Genomic DNA, 18,412 nt, shown 5'->3' on the forward strand with positions numbered 1-18,412 from the left:
AAAATTACACCTGAACACAATCTTCCACTACAGTCACACAAACAAAGAGTCTAATGATGTTACCTAAATACAAAGGGACCTACTACCTAAGATCATGGTCTTTCTCCCCATTTTTTGGCTCACTAAAATTGCATTAAATTAGGCCTACAGACTGGCAAGTTATGATCATGTGATGCAAATGCGACAGGGAAATTTTGGTACACTAATCTTCACATGCATTAGGGTAAATGTATCTCAAATGAAGCACTCCACTGTCATCACAGAACTATACTGTTCGAATAACGTGCAGACTACTTATATATAAGAGAACGGGAACTACAGCAGATCAGTGCTGAATGCTCTGGTTTATAGGTAGGCTATACAGACTAACAATATGACGCCAGCAGCTGACTGCACTGGCATAAGTCATCCACCCGCCTCCCACCCAACTAATGATTTTCTCAGATTTAGTGACCCACATCCCGTTTATTTTACTCACCTCTACCTGTCCCTATAGCTCAGGTGGTTTCTTTATTGTGACAGAGAGACTTTCAGACTCTCTCTGACTTTAATTGTCTCCATAATAAAATATAATAAATAATAATTTATTAATATAAAATGTATTAATTTATTAGGAATATTATAAATAAATGAATAAGTCTTGTGTGGTGCTTTTGTTATTCAGACCTACAGTGAAAACAGATTTTAACAAGACATTGAATCATAAAACAAATAAAATTTTAAACTGCAGTGAGGTTGTGATGTTTCAGAAAATCTAAATCAAACTAATATTTGGTGCAACCACCCAAACTTCTGCACAGTAAGTCTGATAAAGACATAGCCCCGTGTAACGTAGGAGGATAAACCTTTATAATTAAAATGTTTTGTTTCGTCTGAAGACATCAAATACGTCTCAACATAAAAAAGAAAGAATCTAACTAACAAAGTGGTTTCAGAAACTATTCAGGTCCCTTCACTTTTTGCACACTTTGTGTTGGAGATTTAATTTTAAATGGATTATCAATCTACCCTCAATAACCCATGCCAACAGAAAACATGTTTTTAGAAATGTTTGCAAATGTATTAAAAACTTAAATCTCTCCTTTACAGAAGTATTCAGACCCTTTGCTGCGGCACGTGCTTCCTGTTTGCTTTAATTATCACTGAGATCTGTCTAGCGGCAAAATTCAATTAATTGGACATGGTTTAGAAATGCACACACCTGTGTAGCCTATAGGTCTCACAATACATACAGTAGATTAGGGCAAGGGTATGAAACCATTGCTAACAGTACGAGTGTTCCACATTGGTCTCAATAATTCTGAAATAAAATAAGTTTGGAACCTTCACGCCTCTTAAGAATCAGCTGTCTGGCCAAACTGAATATCTGCAACAAGAGCCTTGTGAGGGAGGTGACTGAGAACAGTCCCTCTATAGAGAGCTTCATCAGTGCAGAGATGCGAGAAGAAGGACCAGAAGGACGACCATCTCAGCAGCACACCATCAATTGGGCCTTAGCGTGGCTACATGGAAGCCACTCTTGAGTAAAAGGTATATGACAGCCCTTATGGAGTTTGCAAACCAGTATTTGAAGGTTCTGAGAAGATGAGGAAAAAGATTATCTGGTCTTTGAGGAGAACTCCAAGCACCACGTCTGGAAACCACCAGGCACTACTCATCACCTTGTTAATACCACCCCTACGCTGAAGCATGGTGGTGGCAACATAATGCAATGGGTGTGCTTCTCAGTGGCAGGAACACAGAGACTGGTCAGAATTGAGGAATGAATTCAGAAAAACCTGTTCCAGTGTGCACATGACATCAGGATGGGGCAGAGGTTTACATTTCTGCATACAGCCAAGACAATGCTGTTATGGCTTTGGGACTGTCCTTAAGTGGCCCAGCCAAATGCCAGACTAAGCCCCATATAACATCTGTGGAGAGAGCTGAAAATGGCAGTTCAAACGATTCCCATCCAATCTGAAGAAGCTTGAGAGGATACGCCAAGAATCAGATAAACTTTGCAAATCTAGGTAAAGCTTTATATACTTACCCAAGACATGAAGCTGTAATTGCTGTGAAATGGGCAAAAACGTCATCACAATGTAGTGAAGGAGTTTGAACACCACCATAGATGAAAAATCATATCATAATCACATAATCATATTATGATGGAAGAATACATTTTATTCAGATCTTACATATTTCCACATTTTACCTTTAATTAAGTAATGAAACATTTAAGGTACATAACACATGATGTGTTATTTCAAGTATCAAACATAATCTGAATGCTGAATATCTTTACAAGGACCTCTTAACGTTCAACTGATCTACACTATTTACAGTATATAAAAATGTCCTATGCTAGTTTGTCGAAAATAAAATACTCTAAACTACCTCTGCTCTGTATGGGGTGAAATTGCAGAATATAATGATGTCGTTTTTACTAAATGAAATTCTGTTTGATGTCTTGTTTTCTAGAAGGAAAGGCCATTTTTTAGGACATCCTTCTTTGTCAAATGCAAACAAAAATTTGTTTCAGATTAGAAGGGATAATTTAAAAACGAGCACAAAAACACACAGAAGAGGCATTAAAAAGGGTACAGTAAATCTAAAGGTAGAACTGTACATGATGTCAAGTAATCTGGTTATGTTTTTCTACCTGAGACCAATGTTTGACAACAGTCTGTGTTAAAACTTAACAGACATGAGAAGAAAAAAAAAAAAAAATAATAATCAATTAACAGTTTGCCATTGTACAATATTTACATTTTCATAGGTACTTAACCAAATTAGGGAATCAGAGGCTTGAAACAGAATAATTAATTATTGGGAAAGCCTGCTTGAGTCAAACTAGCAATTTAACAGCGTTTCAGTTATTAATGTGTATGGTTTAATACTTATTTGAACCAATGGCCTTTAAAAAAAAAGGCATTTCAGTAAATTCAAACTACTGTACACACTCAAAGTGCTTGAATGAAATGTATTTGTCAGTGTAGTAAATTTAGCTTCACGTCATTACAACTGACTGCAACCCCCCCCCCCAATATTTTAGTTATAAATTAACCTTTACAAACATACAAAACAAAAACATTTAAAATAAAAGGCAAGACACCAACACGTTCCTCCTTTCACTCTCTATGGCTTTTATCCTTCTTCCACTTCTGTAAAAATGTCACTTAAGAAGTACTGAGACACACTGGTGGGCTCCTCCTCTTCTATATAGCTGCTCTCTACAACATCACTTACCTGGGAACCCTGCAACAAAGAACACAGGATCAGCTGTAATCGATTCCATGTGGGTGTGTAAAAATTCCACTGAATTAAAATGACCCCCCACCAACCTCTGTAGCATCTGCACCCTCCTTACCTCAGCTGTACATTGAGAAGTGCTGTAAGTTGGATCTGAGCATAGTTGACTGTGCTCAGAAGTCTGTTTGATGTCCATTTCTGTCTGTGTTGGTGATGTGGGAGGCAATATTAAGTGGGTTTCCTCTTGCGGCAGTGTTGGACTGGGTGTGGGAGTGACATCATATGTTGACGCTACAGGAGCTTGGGTAGATCGTTTTCCTGCTGCGCGTGGAGTTTTGACCTTACGGCCCTTGGAAGATGCTTTACCAGGTGGAGAATCGCTCGAAGGGGCAGTCTTCTTTGTCTCAGAAGGGAAAGCAGGTAAGACTTCGGGTTTTCTGTCAGGAAAATAAAAATTATTTGGGATTTGCAGCAATACAACAATAAATAAGACACCAAGATTAAATCTGGGAAAACTATTCAGGAGTTTTTCCCCTCACCTATTCCTACTACTAGTTCGCCTAGTCTGTGCAGTTTGTGCTCCTGAGCTGCTATTTTCATGGTCTTTCCCATCTATTAGAGTCTCCTTCTCAATGTCTGTATGCTCACAACTTCTTTTCTGTGGCTCAGTGATGAGCTCATTAATGGCTTTTGGCTGCACAGAAGGCCCAGGAAGCTCTGAGTCCTGGGTGGTGTTTGCTTGGACTGGAATTGACTCCTTTGCAGCGAGGGTCTTGCTGGCTCGCATCCTCGTTGTAGTATTGGGCGTAACCTGCAGTTTGGCTGATTCAGAGAAACAGGTACATGATGAAAAAGATGTGTCCAATTTGCAGAGAATGCATGTGATGACTAAGTATTCATCTACTGCATACCTCCTCTTCTAGTGCCCATTAGTCTCTGCGTTGTAGGGGGAATTTCACTCTCATCAATATTCTCTACAGTCTCTGGAAATTCGGATGACTGAACTGTAGTCCTCTCTGTGCCATAAACACAAACAATCCATGTTACCATTTCTAACACAACATTAATCATTAATAACATTAAATAAATGACAATAATGCAATCACTACCATGTGGATCCACTGGATTCTCCATCAAACTCTGGCGTGGGTAAGAAAAAAAAACAAGAAAGAATTTAACAAATGTAAACATTTTTGCAGCAACAAGTGGTTCCTTGCAATTCACTTACTTTATATGCAGCTGGATCCGGCCCAAAATCTATTACATTGATGAGGCCTGTCTCACCACTTTCCTCCATGGACACAGGCACAGCTACATTAGAGAGAGACCCATGTCCAGCTGCTGCCAAACTCTCTCCCAGAACACTGCAGAGGGGTGAAGAAAGTTGCAGAATCAGACACCAAACAAACCCACCGCCTGCATCATCGGGATGACCAACTGATAAAAGGCAGGCACTAACCTCTGTTGCTGTATTGATGTATCTGTTACAGGAAGATAAGGGAAGGGTTCACACACACTGTCCACCACCTCCCCTGATGAGCAGACTGGGATCTCAGTCAGAGAGAGGATGAAAAACGGTTCATCTGGATCTGAAGGCACCTGCTCCGACAGCACTGAGAGTGACAGAGGTTTCAGAAACCAAAATCTTGGTACATGTGCTATATATAATTCACAGTATAAAATCAACTGATGGTGAGTGAGTGGAAAGTGATCTATAATTGACTTACAGTCGGGAAATATTGTGAGACTTTGGGTCTCTCCTGTAATTGATGTTGATGCATCCTGGGATTGTAAAGAAAATCAGTGACACATTTGAGGATTTATTCGTAAATGTAGTACGAGCTTCTTAAGGCCTGCGTTTGTACTACTTTGAGTCGCTTAAGTGTGACGTTTCAGCTCTTTATTCATTACTTTTAAACTAGTTGAGTTATTTTACAATCTTTTCACGTACCCACTGACAAGTACCACCTGGTTGGGAATCACTGCTATACAATATAAAATTGGAGGTTTGCTAACACATGATAGAAGAATATTGGTCTGTGTTATTAGCATGTTGTTAAATATCTGGTCATGGACACAATAAACAAGCTTAACAGAAATTCCAACACAAAAAGACAATGCAATCACACAATATTTATTGATTAATATCTTACCTGAGTAGAATTGTCAGGTGCTTGTGTCAAACAGCCAATAGAGGACCCAGCATCATTTGGGTGGGGATTTTGAATACTTTGTTGTTCAATAGGTCCCTCTACTGGTTGTTGAAAGTCAGGTCGGAGCTCAGACACAGATTTGTGGGAAACCGAAGCATCCACACCTTCTGAGTGAGTACCAGAATCTGTGGAAACAAATAACAATTAGTGACTGACAAAGGTACTGCATGGTGATGAATGGCAGTGATCCTGAATATCTGCTCGCCATTACGTAAAGTAAGGGAACTTTAATTTTAAAAAGATGTCAGACCTGCTCCTGCTTTTTTTGTATTCCGGACTTGTTGGGGTTTTGGAGGTCGGCTGCTGGGTGCCAGGTTGGGTTTGGGTTTAACTAGCCGGCCTCTACGAGTCTGAGGAGCTTTTCTTGAGGACTTGGAAGAGTCGGTTTTCTCTGACTGATTATCATCACTGCTTTAAGTGGAAAACAAACTAATTAATCTCACTAATATTAATTTTAAAACATGAGGCTGTTAATAAAGTTATTTTTAAAACATAGTTATGATTCATGACTTACCTTTGGGCAGATGTTTGATTAGTTTTAGTGGTTTCAGAACATTGTTGGACTGCATCTTGACTTTGAACCTCTGAGTCATTCTCTGAACGTGGCTGCTGAGTGCTTTCTTTTGCATCTGGTTTGGACTGTGTGTAAGTAGGGAGTATAGATTTAATTTTTGACACAGTTGAACCATCTTCTGAAGACTGGACATTTGAAACTGCAGTTGGATCATCTGTTAGTTGGGTATTTGTCGCTGTAACTCTAATGGACAAGTCCTGTTTGCAGTCCCATTGAGAACCCGGTCCAGCCTCCACCTTGTCATTATTTGACATTGTATCCCCTATGGATTCCTCTTCAAATGTAGGTGTTTCACTACCCCTATGTTCAAGAACTGAGTCTGTCAACATAGACTGATTCTCAGCAACCCAGGATGTTGCTATAGTGATACAATCAGAGGAAGTACGCTCATCATTTGTGCTGTCTAGTGACTCTGAGGGTCCTAAATTTGTTGAGCTGAGAAGTTCTGAATGTAATGAACAATGTGTTGATGTCAAGTGCTTGCTGTTTTTCTCTGCGAGTTTCAGTTCTGTATGTGCATCGTTCTTGTCCACAGAAAGTTGTTCTGAGGTTACATTTGAAGATGTGTCCATATGGTACTGTTCTGAGGGTTTACTAGTGTAATTTAAGTGAAGTTTTGCTTGGGTAGTTCTAGTGGATGATCCTAAATTGGGTTTGACCTTGGGAAAGCGTTGCCTTCTTTGAGGTGCATTTTGTTCTGAGCCCTCTGAGTTTAAGTCTAGTGCACTACTAACATTTGTCTTTTGGGCCTCAGTTGAATGAAATTCCTCTGTGGATTTGTGAGTTGAGTCTAATTCCAACAATGGTACCAAAACTGAATCAGTGGTAGTACTTTTAATTTGGCCTGGTTTTTCAGGAGGGGTGCTACTGCATGTTGGCTGTGCTTCTCCCTCTGTTATTGTGTTGTCAGTGGATTCAGGTCTGGAAGGTGGATTTGAGGGTTTCTCTACAAGCATGTATGTAACAGGGTCTTTTGTAGTTTGAGGTTTAGACCACACAGTTCTTGATATCTGTGATAACTTGGGTTTGACTTTTTGTAATCGACCTCTCCTAGTCTGGCAAGTAGATGCGGTATCCATCCCTTCTTTCTGACTGACAAGTACCTCTTCTACAGGTATATCACATGGAGCAGGATGTTCGCTGCTTTCCTGGACAGGGGCTGACTCTATGTTTGAGTCTTTTCCAACTTGTGATCCTGTTGCTGAGCAAGATGTAAGTGGATTACTACAAGTACTCTCAGTTGTACCAGCTTGGGACATCGGTTTTTCATCTGTGGATGTTGGCCTTGTGTTTCTGGTGTCCTGTTTGACACTAGATTCAAATTGAGCATAAGAGAAGTTCTGGTTTTCCAAGACACTCTGATCTGATGTTGCTGCATCTGATTCTACTTGAACAATATCTCGTGTACATAGTTCCTCTGTGGGTGTAAGATTAGAGCCTAAATCCAATGATGGTAAGAGATCTGAGGCAGGACCAGTGCTTTGACTTGGTTTTTCAGGAGAGGCGGTGAAAGTTGGTTCTGCTTCAAGCTCTACTGTTGCTTTTTCATGTAATTTGGGGTTTAGAGTTGGGTTGGAGTCTTTATCTAAAGTGTCTTTTGTAGTTTGAGGTTTGGAATGTACGGTTCTTGATGTCCGTACTAGGTTGGGTTTGGGTTTGACTTTCTGGAATCGACTCTTCCTGGTCTGGCGAGTTGGTGCGATATCCATCACTTCTTCCTGACTGACAGGTAACCCTTCTATCGGTGTAACACGTGGAGCAGGATGGTCACTACTTTCTTGGACAAGGGCTGACTCTATGTTTGAGTCTTGTCCAACTTGTGATCCTGTGGCTGAGTCGGATGTCAGTGGATTACTACAACTACTCTCAGTTGTACCAGCATGGGACATTGTTTTTTCATCTGTGGATGTTGGCCTTGCATCTCTGTTCTGTTCCACACTAGATTCAAACTTGGAATCAAAAAAGTTCCGGTTTTCTGAGGCACTATGATCTGATGTTGCTGCATCTGATTCTACTTGAACAATATCTCTTGCACATAGTTCCTCTGTGGGTGTAAGATTAGAGCCTAAATCCAATGATGGTAAGAGATCTGAGGCAGGACCAGTGCTTTGACTTGGTTTTTCAGGAGAGGCGGTGCAAGTTGGTTCTGCTTCAAGCTCTACTGTTGCTTTTTCATGTAATTTGGGGTTTAGAGTTGGGTTGGAGTCTTTATCTAAAGTGTCTTTTGTAGTTTGAGGTTTGGAATGTACGGTTCTTGATGTCCGTACTAGGTTGGGTTTGGGTTTGACTTTCTGGAATCGACTCTTCCTGGTCTGGCGAGTTGGTGCGATATCCATCACTTCTTCCTGACTGACAGGTAACCCTTCTATCGGTGTAACACGTGGAGCAGGATGGTCGCTACTTTCTTGGACAAGGGCTGACTCTGTGTTTGAGTCTTGTCCAACTTGTGATCCTGTGGCTGAGTCGGATGTCAGTGGATTACTACAACTACTCTCAGTTGTACCAGCATGGGACATTGTTTTTTCATCTGTGGATGTTGGCCTTGCATCTCTGTTCTGTTCCACACTAGATTCAAACTTGGAATCAAAAAAGTTCCGGTTTTCTGAGGCACTATGATCTGATGTTGCTGCATCTGATTCTACTTGAACAATATCTCTTGCACATAGTTCCTCTGTGGGTGTAAGATTAGAGCCTAAATCCAATGATGGTATGAGATCTGAGGCAGGACCAGTGCTTTGACTTGGTTTTTCAGGAGAGGCGGTGCAAGTTGGTTCTGCTTCAAGCTCTACTGTTGCTACTGTTGTTTCATGTAATTTGGGGTTTAGAGTTGGGTTGGAGTCTTTATCTAAAGTGTCTTTTGTAGTTTGAGGTTTGGAATGTACGGTTCTTGATGTCCGTACTAGGTTGGGTTTGGGTTTGACTTTCTGGAATCGACTCTTCCTGGTCTGGCGAGTTGGTGCGATATCCATCACTTCTTCCTGACTGACAGGTAACCCTTCTATCGGTGTAACACGTGGAGCAGGATGGTCGCTACTTTCTTGGACAAGGGCTGACTCTATGTTTGAGTCTTGTCCAACTTGTGATCCTGTGGCTGAGTCGGATGTCAGTGGATTACTACAACTACTCTCAGTTGTACCAGCATGGGACATTGTTTTTTCATCTGTGGATGTTGGCCTTGCATCTCTGTTCTGTTCCACACTAGATTCAAACTTGGAATCAAAAAAGTACCGGTTTTCTGAGGCACTATGATCTGATGTTGCTGCATCTGATTCTACTTGAACAATATCTCTTGCACATAGTTCCTCTGTGGGTGTAAGATTAGAGCCTAAATCCAATGATGGTATGAGATCTGAGGCAGGACCAGTGCTTTGACTTGGTTTTTCAGGAGAGGCGGTGCAAGTTGGTTCTGCTTCAAGCTCTACTGTTGCTACTGTTGTTTCATGTAATTTGGGGTTTAGAGTTTGGTTGGAGTCTTTATCTGAAGTGTCTTTTGTAGTTTGAGGTTTGGAATGTACGGTTCTTGATGTCGGTGTTAGGTTGGGTTTGGGTTTGACTTTCTGGAATCGACTCTTCCTGGTCTGGCGAGTTGGTGTTTCCTCACTCTCTTCTTTCTGACTGACAGGTAAATCTTCCGCAGGTGTAACACATGAAGCAGGATGGTCGCTGCTCTCTTGGACTGGGGCTGAGTCTATATTAGTCCCTTGTCCAATATGCGATTCTGTGACCACTGGGTCAAATGTCACCAGGTTATAACTACTCTTAGTTGTCCCAACATTTGACATCAGTATATCATGCTTGGACTCAGATGTTGACCTTGAGTGTCTGGTGGCCTGTTCCAAAATGGGTTCCAATTGGGTGCTAGATGGTTCTTTTGTAAGTTTGATTTCATCTTTTAACAATTGTTGACTACAATCTGCTATCTTAGGGGATACTTTGGCAGCTGTCTCAGTGGCTTGAGAAAGTTGAGGGGCAATTGTGTGGCTCTCTTCAGCTGTCCTTACTGTTGATGTCTCTGGTTGGAATTTTGACTGAGCAGTCTTTGAGGCTTGGTCTAGGTTAGGTTTTGGTTTCACCTTGGAAACGCGTCCTCTCCTGGTTTTTGGAGAATTTTTCTTTGAGCTCTCTGGACTTGACTGCAGTTGAGGTTTAGGGTCCATATCAGAATCTGTCCAGAGGACACTAGTTTCACCATCGTCTTTTGTTCTGTTTTGTAGCTCCACAGTGGCAATGGTTTCGGATGTTTCTGTGACTCCATGACCAGGAGTTGCAGCCATATGAGGAACAGCACTGTTTTCCTCTTGTGCAGCAGGCTTTGATAAAATCTCTTCTTCTCGGTGTTGGCTGGTTTCTTTCACACTGACTGACGTTGTACCTAAAATTAAACATAAAGGTACATTTTTAATTTATTGTCATTTGTTCTAAAACAAATGAAATCTAATTCCAATACACAGAATTGTGTGTCTCTAACCGGATATGTGATCTTGTGTGGCTATTTGATTCTGTGCTGATTGAGAGAGGTGAGCCAGGTTGCCGATAGTCAACAGGGTTTGAGCAGCCTCATTGTAGCTCTCATCCTCAGATGCTAAACAAAAAGAGCCCCACAGAATTAATACTTCAATATAAAACACACACACACACACACACACACACACACGTATTCCACTGGGAGCAACAACATACCTTCTGTGTGTTCTGAAGAAAGAAAGTCTATAACATCCTGCAAGGGAAACAATGTATTGAAAGTCACATCAAAAACTTGTCAAGGGATGTAATGTATGGAAAAAACATAGCCCCAGTTACACTTCTTTGTCATTTTCTTTCTATGTCTTTGTCAGTTGATTACATATGGACATAAAAAGGTTGCTATGAGTTCATCCAAGTCAACAAAATATTAATACATTTTAATTAATAAAAATACAAATAGCAAGACTGCATACATCATTGTTCAAATTCTAAATTTTCTTAATTTAAAGTGTGCAAAAACTAAAACTAAATTATTTTAAGTCACAAGATAACTGAATGATCCATGCGCAAACCAAATATATGCACTAAAACTGAAAAGAGGGAGACATCTGCATATTAAAATAAAGGGTAACTGGGGATAATGCGTTAATTTCACTGGTATTACATTTTAGACATAGGGCACTTACAACCAGCAGGTCCAACTGATGTTCACATGGTTCAGTGTCATTTTGTGCCAGCTCAAAAGAGGCATCAGGGCACAGTGCATCTTGGGAGATGCCCAACACATCAGGTATATTGGCCAAGATATCAAGCTATGTGTGGGATGAGGGGAGCCACAGTGGAGGGTTTGAATTATGGAATGTAAAACCATGCACAAAGAAAAACGAATGCAAACACAAAAATGCTTGTTATAAGAATTTAGCAAAAATAAAAATAATGGATGGTGTGTCTCACCACAACATGATGGGAAATTGTTTCTCATACCTCCTCCATAGTCTCTTCCACTTCTGATATTACAGGATGTGGGGAACGCAGGCTGACAGGCACAAAAACAGGGGCAATGCTGTCCTTACTGGAGCTACATGCAGGGTGCTGCTCCTCCTCCATCTCTTCTTCGTCCCACTGGTTTTCATTCTCCTCATCACTGTATTCTGACTGCGAAGCTCTGAGGGTGACTAGTTTGGGCTTTTTGGACTCTTGGGATGATTGTGACTTTGATAATCTTCCCCTCTTGGCTGTGCATTTGTGTTTAGGCCTGGGAGCAGAAACTCCTGGTGAGGCAGGAGTGGTTTCAGACGAAGAGGAGTGTGCACTCTCTTTGGCAGGGTAAGTCAAGGGCTTGGTGGGTTTGGGCACTCTCCCATACCTACAAAACACAATCACACAGCGGTGATCTCATGATCTATTTTAATATATCCAAAGTATTGTGTGGTAATTGGGAATAGGAATGTTTCTGGATCCAATGGGAGCCATGAAATATGGGTTAACATGAAACACTGTACCTGGTAGGTCTTGGAGGTTGAACTGTGGCATCCTCTTCTTCAGAAGAAATGTCATCAGCTGACCTCTTAGTGGCTTGCCTTAAAGGTGATGTATCATTATCTACCTATAAGGTTAGCATAACTTTCAGTAAGGCAATAAACAATGTGTAGAAAGATCTGTTGACTCCAAACTAAAACTGAAATAATTACCTGCTTTTTAGAGGCTTCATCACTCACACTCTCGTCCCCTTTATCTGGCGCAGTATCTTTGGCCTTTGTAGAGGGTGGTGGAGGCTTTTTACCCCACTTCCGGCCCAAAGGCAGTACTGGCTTAGGTGCTCTTCCTCGTGAGAGTTTAGCTGGCTTGATTGCGGTGTCCTTGGCTGAATTCATAGACTCAGTCTTATCAGATCTGCATATTAGACAAATAAGAGAATTTTAATGCCAACTAAAGATGCACACAAAATACATGGTTTTAAACAACATTTTTAAAGTTTCATTACATGTCGAAATTAGTACAGTCTTCAGGAAGTGCTGCTTCAGCGTCTTCGGGTGTGTAGGCGTCATCTAATCATATAAAAGGAAAACAAAATTACCGCCAGCAACAATCAACAAGGGCCAAGAAAGGAACAAGAAAGTAATTTAAATTTAGAATTTTAAATATTGCTTGCTTTAGGACCATATGCATACATTTTCTAGAATTTTTTTGTTAAACCAGTTAGATGGAGCAAAATGGCAGCGCCCATAGACCTACATTACAATGCCTGTGCACACATATATACATTATTTAAAACTACAAAGCTTTGTAAAATGTGCATATTTTTTTAAATAACTGAATGATCATTTACCTTGTTCATTGCTTTTTTCACCCGTTTTGTTTTTCTTGTCATTTGGTTCCTCAGTCAAGGCCTCCTGTCTATTATTTCTTTTGCGTTTCTTCTTAGGCTTAGAAACAGGTGTTCCACCCTCATTACAGAGGTCCTCATTCTCTTTCTCTCCCTCCTCCTCCAAGTCAGGAATTTTATTCTCCACTTCCTCATTTTCCTCCTCCACGTCACTCAGCTTCTTTGCAGCTTTGCCTTTAGATGGGATGAGAACACACAATGATTGTGGAATTGAAAAATGCAGGGAGAATAGTCTTTTAATCTGTACCCAAAAATAACATTGTTATAATATGGTAACATTGTATAATAATGGTCAACTCAGAGTATAAAACATGATAAAACGCATGGAGAGACAGTTACCCTTTGCCTTTCTCTTGTGCTTCTTGGGGGAGTTCTTCTCTGCAAGTGACTTGAGTTTCTTCCTATTTTTCTGAACTTCCATAATCTTATCCAGCAGCTTAGAAAAATACTCTATGTCCAGTTTGCGCCTCTCTCCTACAAAACAATGGTCAATAAATGTTGCATCAAAATCCACAGAGGGATTGCATGGGAACATTAACCAATTCATGTTATATTCAACCAGCTAAACATAGTGTCCAACAGAATACTTACTGAAAGCTTTGTCAATCCTCCAGGCATTCTCTCGCTCTTCTTTTTTGAATTTGTTCTGAAAGTTTAAATCAATTAAATTAACAATCATAAACTTTTCATTGTGATTTTACTGAAGCAGTGTGTTGATTCATCATATCATGTTCTATAAATCTATGTATAGCTGTATTGATCACTGACCTTTATCTCTGATCGTGCTCTGTGAGGAAACAGTTGACAAATCATGGAAAAGTCTGTTCCCACCATGCTAACTGCCAGGAAGAACATGTCTGTCTCTGATGGAAAACAACAAACAATCATGATGTGAAAAATCTATATGAACAAGGCCTCAGAGAGATGTTATAATTCTGGTATCTATATCTATTATCCACATCCGTTTAACCTTCACTGGACCAGGGTTTCGAATGGGTCCCTTTCCTGAAGCTTGAGTAAGTTGTAGTAGAGCCACGCTCAAAGATAGGGTCTCGTTCCTGTGCTGGGTTTGGCCCTTTTGCTCGCTGGACTTCCACTGTCAGGCTAAGACACAGGTTGAGAGGATATGACTAAGCGGACAATCAGTTCCAGTATCTCCAATATCACAATAATGTAGCAATGTTTATATTAAATCACATCTCTGTAGGATGTTCTAGATGCATTTGTAGACATTGTCAGTTTCTAACAAGCTAATGAAAAACTCAATAACTGAGTGAGGGGAAACTGATGAACATGAAAGAATGCATTTCATAGCCTAGAGAAGGCCACTGACCTCTCTTCGTCAATGATCAGTGAGCCATCCTCTGCTACTTTGACTTGAGGAACCATGAGAGCTTCTTCCTGTTCTTCCTCTGCCTCCTCCTCTTCCTCCTCCCTCGGACTTGCAATTTTAGGGTGGACTTCAAGTTCCTGCGCTCTCTCTGGTGACCTGCAGGGATTCAATTGCAAATATCAGGCAGAAGAAATGGAGTTGGTAAACAAGTAACATCTATATCTCATTATGCAAACTACAGCTCCATGATGGCTGACTTTTAGTTAAAAGTGTAGTGCATTATGCAGATTATTTCCAAGTGGCCATGAGGCTTGACAATGTCTGGGTGGGTCTCTTCTGGGTGCTCCAGTTACCTCCCACAGTCCAAGGACATGCAGGACCATGGTTAATTTGAAACTCTAAACTGGTGTGAATGCCAGTGTGTTGTCCATCTCTACTTGTCAGCCTGTGATTGACTGGTGACTTTTCCAGATTATACCCCTGCCATATCAGATAGCACTGGCCCTTAAGGATTAACAGATATAGCTAATGGATGGATGGAGCTCTCTATATCAGATGTGCAGTAACTTTATACAACTTGAAATGTATTCAACCTGTATACCAATATCAATAAATATCTGTTTTAATAGTACTTTTTTTCAGTTTGTTTTTTGTGTGAAGAAAATACATTACACAACAATTTAAACAACATTACAACTTGACATAAAAATATCACATCCTTTTCACTACTGATGTATGGATGCAAATAAACAAAGTCAGAATGAAGCTAATACGGCATGTTTCATTTTGTTCCCAAACATCAATAAAACTAAAAGGGAAAAGTATTGGGAAAGATGATGAGGTAAACTTACACTTCTCTTCCTGGAGAAGGTGGGACCACCGTCTCATTCTCCTGAGCAGAGTCTTCTAAACTAGATCTGGAGAATTTGCAAATTATAGTCACGAAAGACAATACACACAAAAAAGACTTCTTTTCAAATAAGACCCAGCATTATCAATAGAGAAAACATCATCTCTGGAGGGAAGGATCAAATGTTACACATGCTTGACTAAGTTACAGAGGAGACTCTTACGTCATGGGGTTAGACACTGGTAGATAACGGATGAGGTCCCTCATGGTCATTTTTGCAGGATCTAAAGTAAATTCTTTTGCACGTGCCTTTGTTTTCTTGATTTTCTGCAACATCAAAGTATAACACTCTTAATATAATGCAGCAAGATATATCCAACATCATATATCAAATTATTAAGTCATTATACCTAGAATGTGAACAGACTTTACCTTCTCTTTGTGCATCTCCTGTCTGAGCAACTCTCTGAGCTTTTGGGCCTTTGCAAGCCTCTGTAAGTCTGATGGGTCATTCAGGAGTCTGCTCAAGGAGAACGCTGGTGGTGACAGTGAAAGCCCACTCTTAGATGACACTAGAGTCTTGGCTTTCTCTGATATCTCAATATGTTCTTTGTCTGGTAAAGATGGGGGGGCTTTCTCTTTTAGTCTGGGGGGAACTTCTTTAACTTGACTATTTGACGTGATTTCTAATTGTTTGCCGCTGTCTGCTGGCAGGTGGATTTGTTCTAGCGAGTCTTCAGCTGGAGATACAGCTAAAGGTCCCGAATTGTCAGATGAGATGAGGGTGGGTTTAGGTTGCTCTGTGGGCTGCTTGCTCTCTTCTGAAGGCCTCCGTCGCCTTGGGGACTTGAGTCCCTGAGGGGCTGCTGTAGTCCCAGTTTGGCTGGACGTTGTTGACTTGTCAAGTTCTGAGCAAGGGACTTCAACAGGAGTTTCAGAGACTGCCTTGACCGGTGACTTTGGTGTCCGAGCAAGGCTGGAGGGGCGGCCTGGAGCCACTTTGGGCTTGATAGAAAACCGCTTCCTTCTCTGGACTGCAGCTGAGGAGCTGGTGCCTTCCCCATTTTGGTCATTACCATCCCTAAGAAAAGTTATTTTTGTTATACATAACAAAAGTAGGAATCATTCTAAAATACATTTTAGAAGCCATTTAATGCTTGTTTCTCACCCTGGGGCAGTAGGTTTTTCTGATGGGGTCACAACAGACTTGTTATCTGTCACAGCAGTAGCAGTGCTGCTCTCACTGACGCTTTGGGGGTTCTCACTGGCTTCCTGATTTACTGAAGTGGCATCCTGAGTTGTTGCTGGTGTTCTCCCTGCCGTACCGACGTTGGGTCGAATACTAAATCTTGACCGACGAAACATTTTGACCTGAAAACATACATGAAGTCAAACAAGCATCATTTTCCAACAGTAACACCTGACATCCAGCTGAAAGTAAATCATCACCAAAGAAAATGACTCAGAGATCGTGAACCAGAGGTGCTGTAGAGAACTGTGATCTTTACATAGAACAACAGACAGATTTTACTGCATCAATAATTTTATATTTTTTCTTCAATTCCAACCATTGCCAAACCTACAACAACACAAAAATCTTCTCCCCAGATGCGGTTCACAGTGGATTTGAAATTTGTTAATTTCAAAAAATAGCCTAACAAAAATACTCCTGATATACATTGCTTACCCTAGCTTGTCCTTAACATGCAAAGTGCAAAACACTGAAGAGAATGCTGAATCCTTAGAATACCAACACTGCATATCAAATATCACTGCTCATTACAAAGCATTCAGACCACTGAACCAATGCAACACATTACTATATAAATGAAAATAAACTAAATAAAATTTAGTGTTTATTATTTAGTGTTTGCAGACTTTTCTCCTCATTTTATCATCAATACCCTGTTGGGCAGCATTGCCCCATTATTGCTTATCACCTCACCACTACAGCATTACATTTCAAATGTATGGCAGTGGATGCAACTTATAATGTATTGCCTGCTCTGTCACTTTGGAAACTGAAACTCTAAACAAAAACGCATTTCTTTTATATACGGTTTTCTCTCTGCAAGTGTAAAGTTACCCACCCCATTAACGTTAGCTAAACAGCAGCATCGCAGCAAGCCAGCACTTATAGCTGTACAACTAACGTTAGCAAGGAAGGGTTTTTTTATGTAACATACAACATGCAAACCTCAGCAATTCGTTTAACTGACTAGCGACGTTGACAGCTGACAAACCGTCAAGTCTCGCCGTAAAGAAAATCTCATTGGAAGGACCACACCTTGTTCGAACAAATGCAAGGACATGGAAATAACGCGACAATAATGTTAAAAAAAAACAAGCCGAAAAGTGCACAAAGGGCTCAAACTCGCACAACAACACTTTTAGTATGGAGTCTTACTGACTTGGACCGTCCTACTGTTGATGTTTAAAAGCTGAGGCAGCTACATTTATAATTTTAATGCGTCTACATGTGTTATTTTGCTTGTAACAACTTACCTCTTCAAGAATATGTCGTTTGCTGGAAGAATTAAGCTTTCTTTAATTGACGTCGAGTGGCAGGTAGCGGACTCCATGCACACACACTAATCCACCATGTTTTTCGTGACGCAATATTTCCGTCATTGAAAGGGGCTGTGGGAAATGTAGTCAGAGCCTCGTAAAGAGCTGGATGAGGCAAGATCATACAGTCTATGGGCAAGACTGGCCTTTTTTTCTCAAGAATTCTGACCATTATATTGGTATGTGATGGGAACAGTATTGAGGTGTTTTAAGTAAAGGTAACAATACACCAATCTAAAAAACTCAATCAAAAGTAAAGCATTCATAATTTTAGGTAAGTAGAAATACAGAAGCATTATCAAGAACATTTATTTAAAACATCATTCTATTGGATGATTAATACTTGTAAGCAGTGTTTTGATGTTGTAGTTGGTCTAGGTGAAGCTAATTTTGGTTATAGAAGTATCAAGTAGCAGAAAATAGAAATACTCACGCACGTTTTTGTTTAGGTTATATATAATAACTGTCAGTCAAGTACTGTTAAAGTACTGCAATTTTGAAATAACTTGACACATATAGCTAGTTTGTAGATTCAAATTGTACATATCAATGATGACCTTATTAAATACAATGCATTTCTCTAATTAAACTACCCAACTTACATAAAGTAGATAAAATTAACTCCATCTCAATAAACTCTAAAAGTGGTTGCACATTAATTTATCAGTAATAAGTTTTTACACTGTGGGATTGTCTCTCACAATCTGTATACTTACATAACTATAAGAACTGTTTTTATATTGTTTTACTGGAATTTTTTTCCCAACTGGGGGTTGTTGTAATGTCATCC

General features: G+C 40.2%; 1 protein-coding gene across 2 annotated transcripts; it reads right to left on the bottom strand.

The window, feature by feature from the left end:
• Positions 1 to 2,143: 2,143 nt before the first annotated feature.
• zgc:162472 (uncharacterized protein LOC553495 homolog) lies at positions 2,144 to 17,694 on the bottom strand. Of its 2 annotated transcripts, none has more exons than XM_038733516.1 (29): positions 17,560 to 17,694; positions 16,223 to 16,425; positions 15,487 to 16,135; positions 15,278 to 15,381; positions 15,056 to 15,121; positions 14,205 to 14,360; positions 13,842 to 13,975; positions 13,640 to 13,734; positions 13,463 to 13,517; positions 13,211 to 13,345; positions 12,815 to 13,045; positions 12,470 to 12,533; positions 12,177 to 12,378; positions 11,988 to 12,091; positions 11,470 to 11,851; positions 11,172 to 11,297; positions 10,702 to 10,738; positions 10,490 to 10,603; positions 5,962 to 10,393; positions 5,698 to 5,855; positions 5,388 to 5,572; positions 4,962 to 5,016; positions 4,694 to 4,847; positions 4,463 to 4,598; positions 4,344 to 4,374; positions 4,146 to 4,250; positions 3,774 to 4,056; positions 3,353 to 3,671; positions 2,144 to 3,240 (listed from the first exon to the last, which is right to left on the bottom strand). In XM_038733516.1, the coding sequence occupies exons 2-29, from the start codon at positions 16,417 to 16,419 to the stop codon at positions 3,130 to 3,132; spliced, it is 8,820 nt and encodes a 2,939-aa protein (XP_038589444.1). In that variant the 5' UTR covers positions 16,420 to 16,425; positions 17,560 to 17,694; the 3' UTR covers positions 2,144 to 3,129. The 2 variants fall into 2 exon arrangements, with proteins under 2 accessions (XP_038589444.1, XP_038589443.1); XM_038733515.1 differs by having other exon boundaries at positions 5,698 to 5,858.
• Between the last annotated feature and the right edge of the window lie 718 nt (positions 17,695 to 18,412).

This window comes from Micropterus salmoides, unplaced genomic scaffold (assembly GCF_014851395.1).
Source record: "Micropterus salmoides isolate LMB-PRFRI ecotype aquatic unplaced genomic scaffold, ASM1485139v1 Ms_hic_scaffold_20, whole genome shotgun sequence".
NCBI classification, from domain to species: domain Eukaryota; kingdom Metazoa; phylum Chordata; class Actinopteri; order Centrarchiformes; family Centrarchidae; genus Micropterus; species Micropterus salmoides.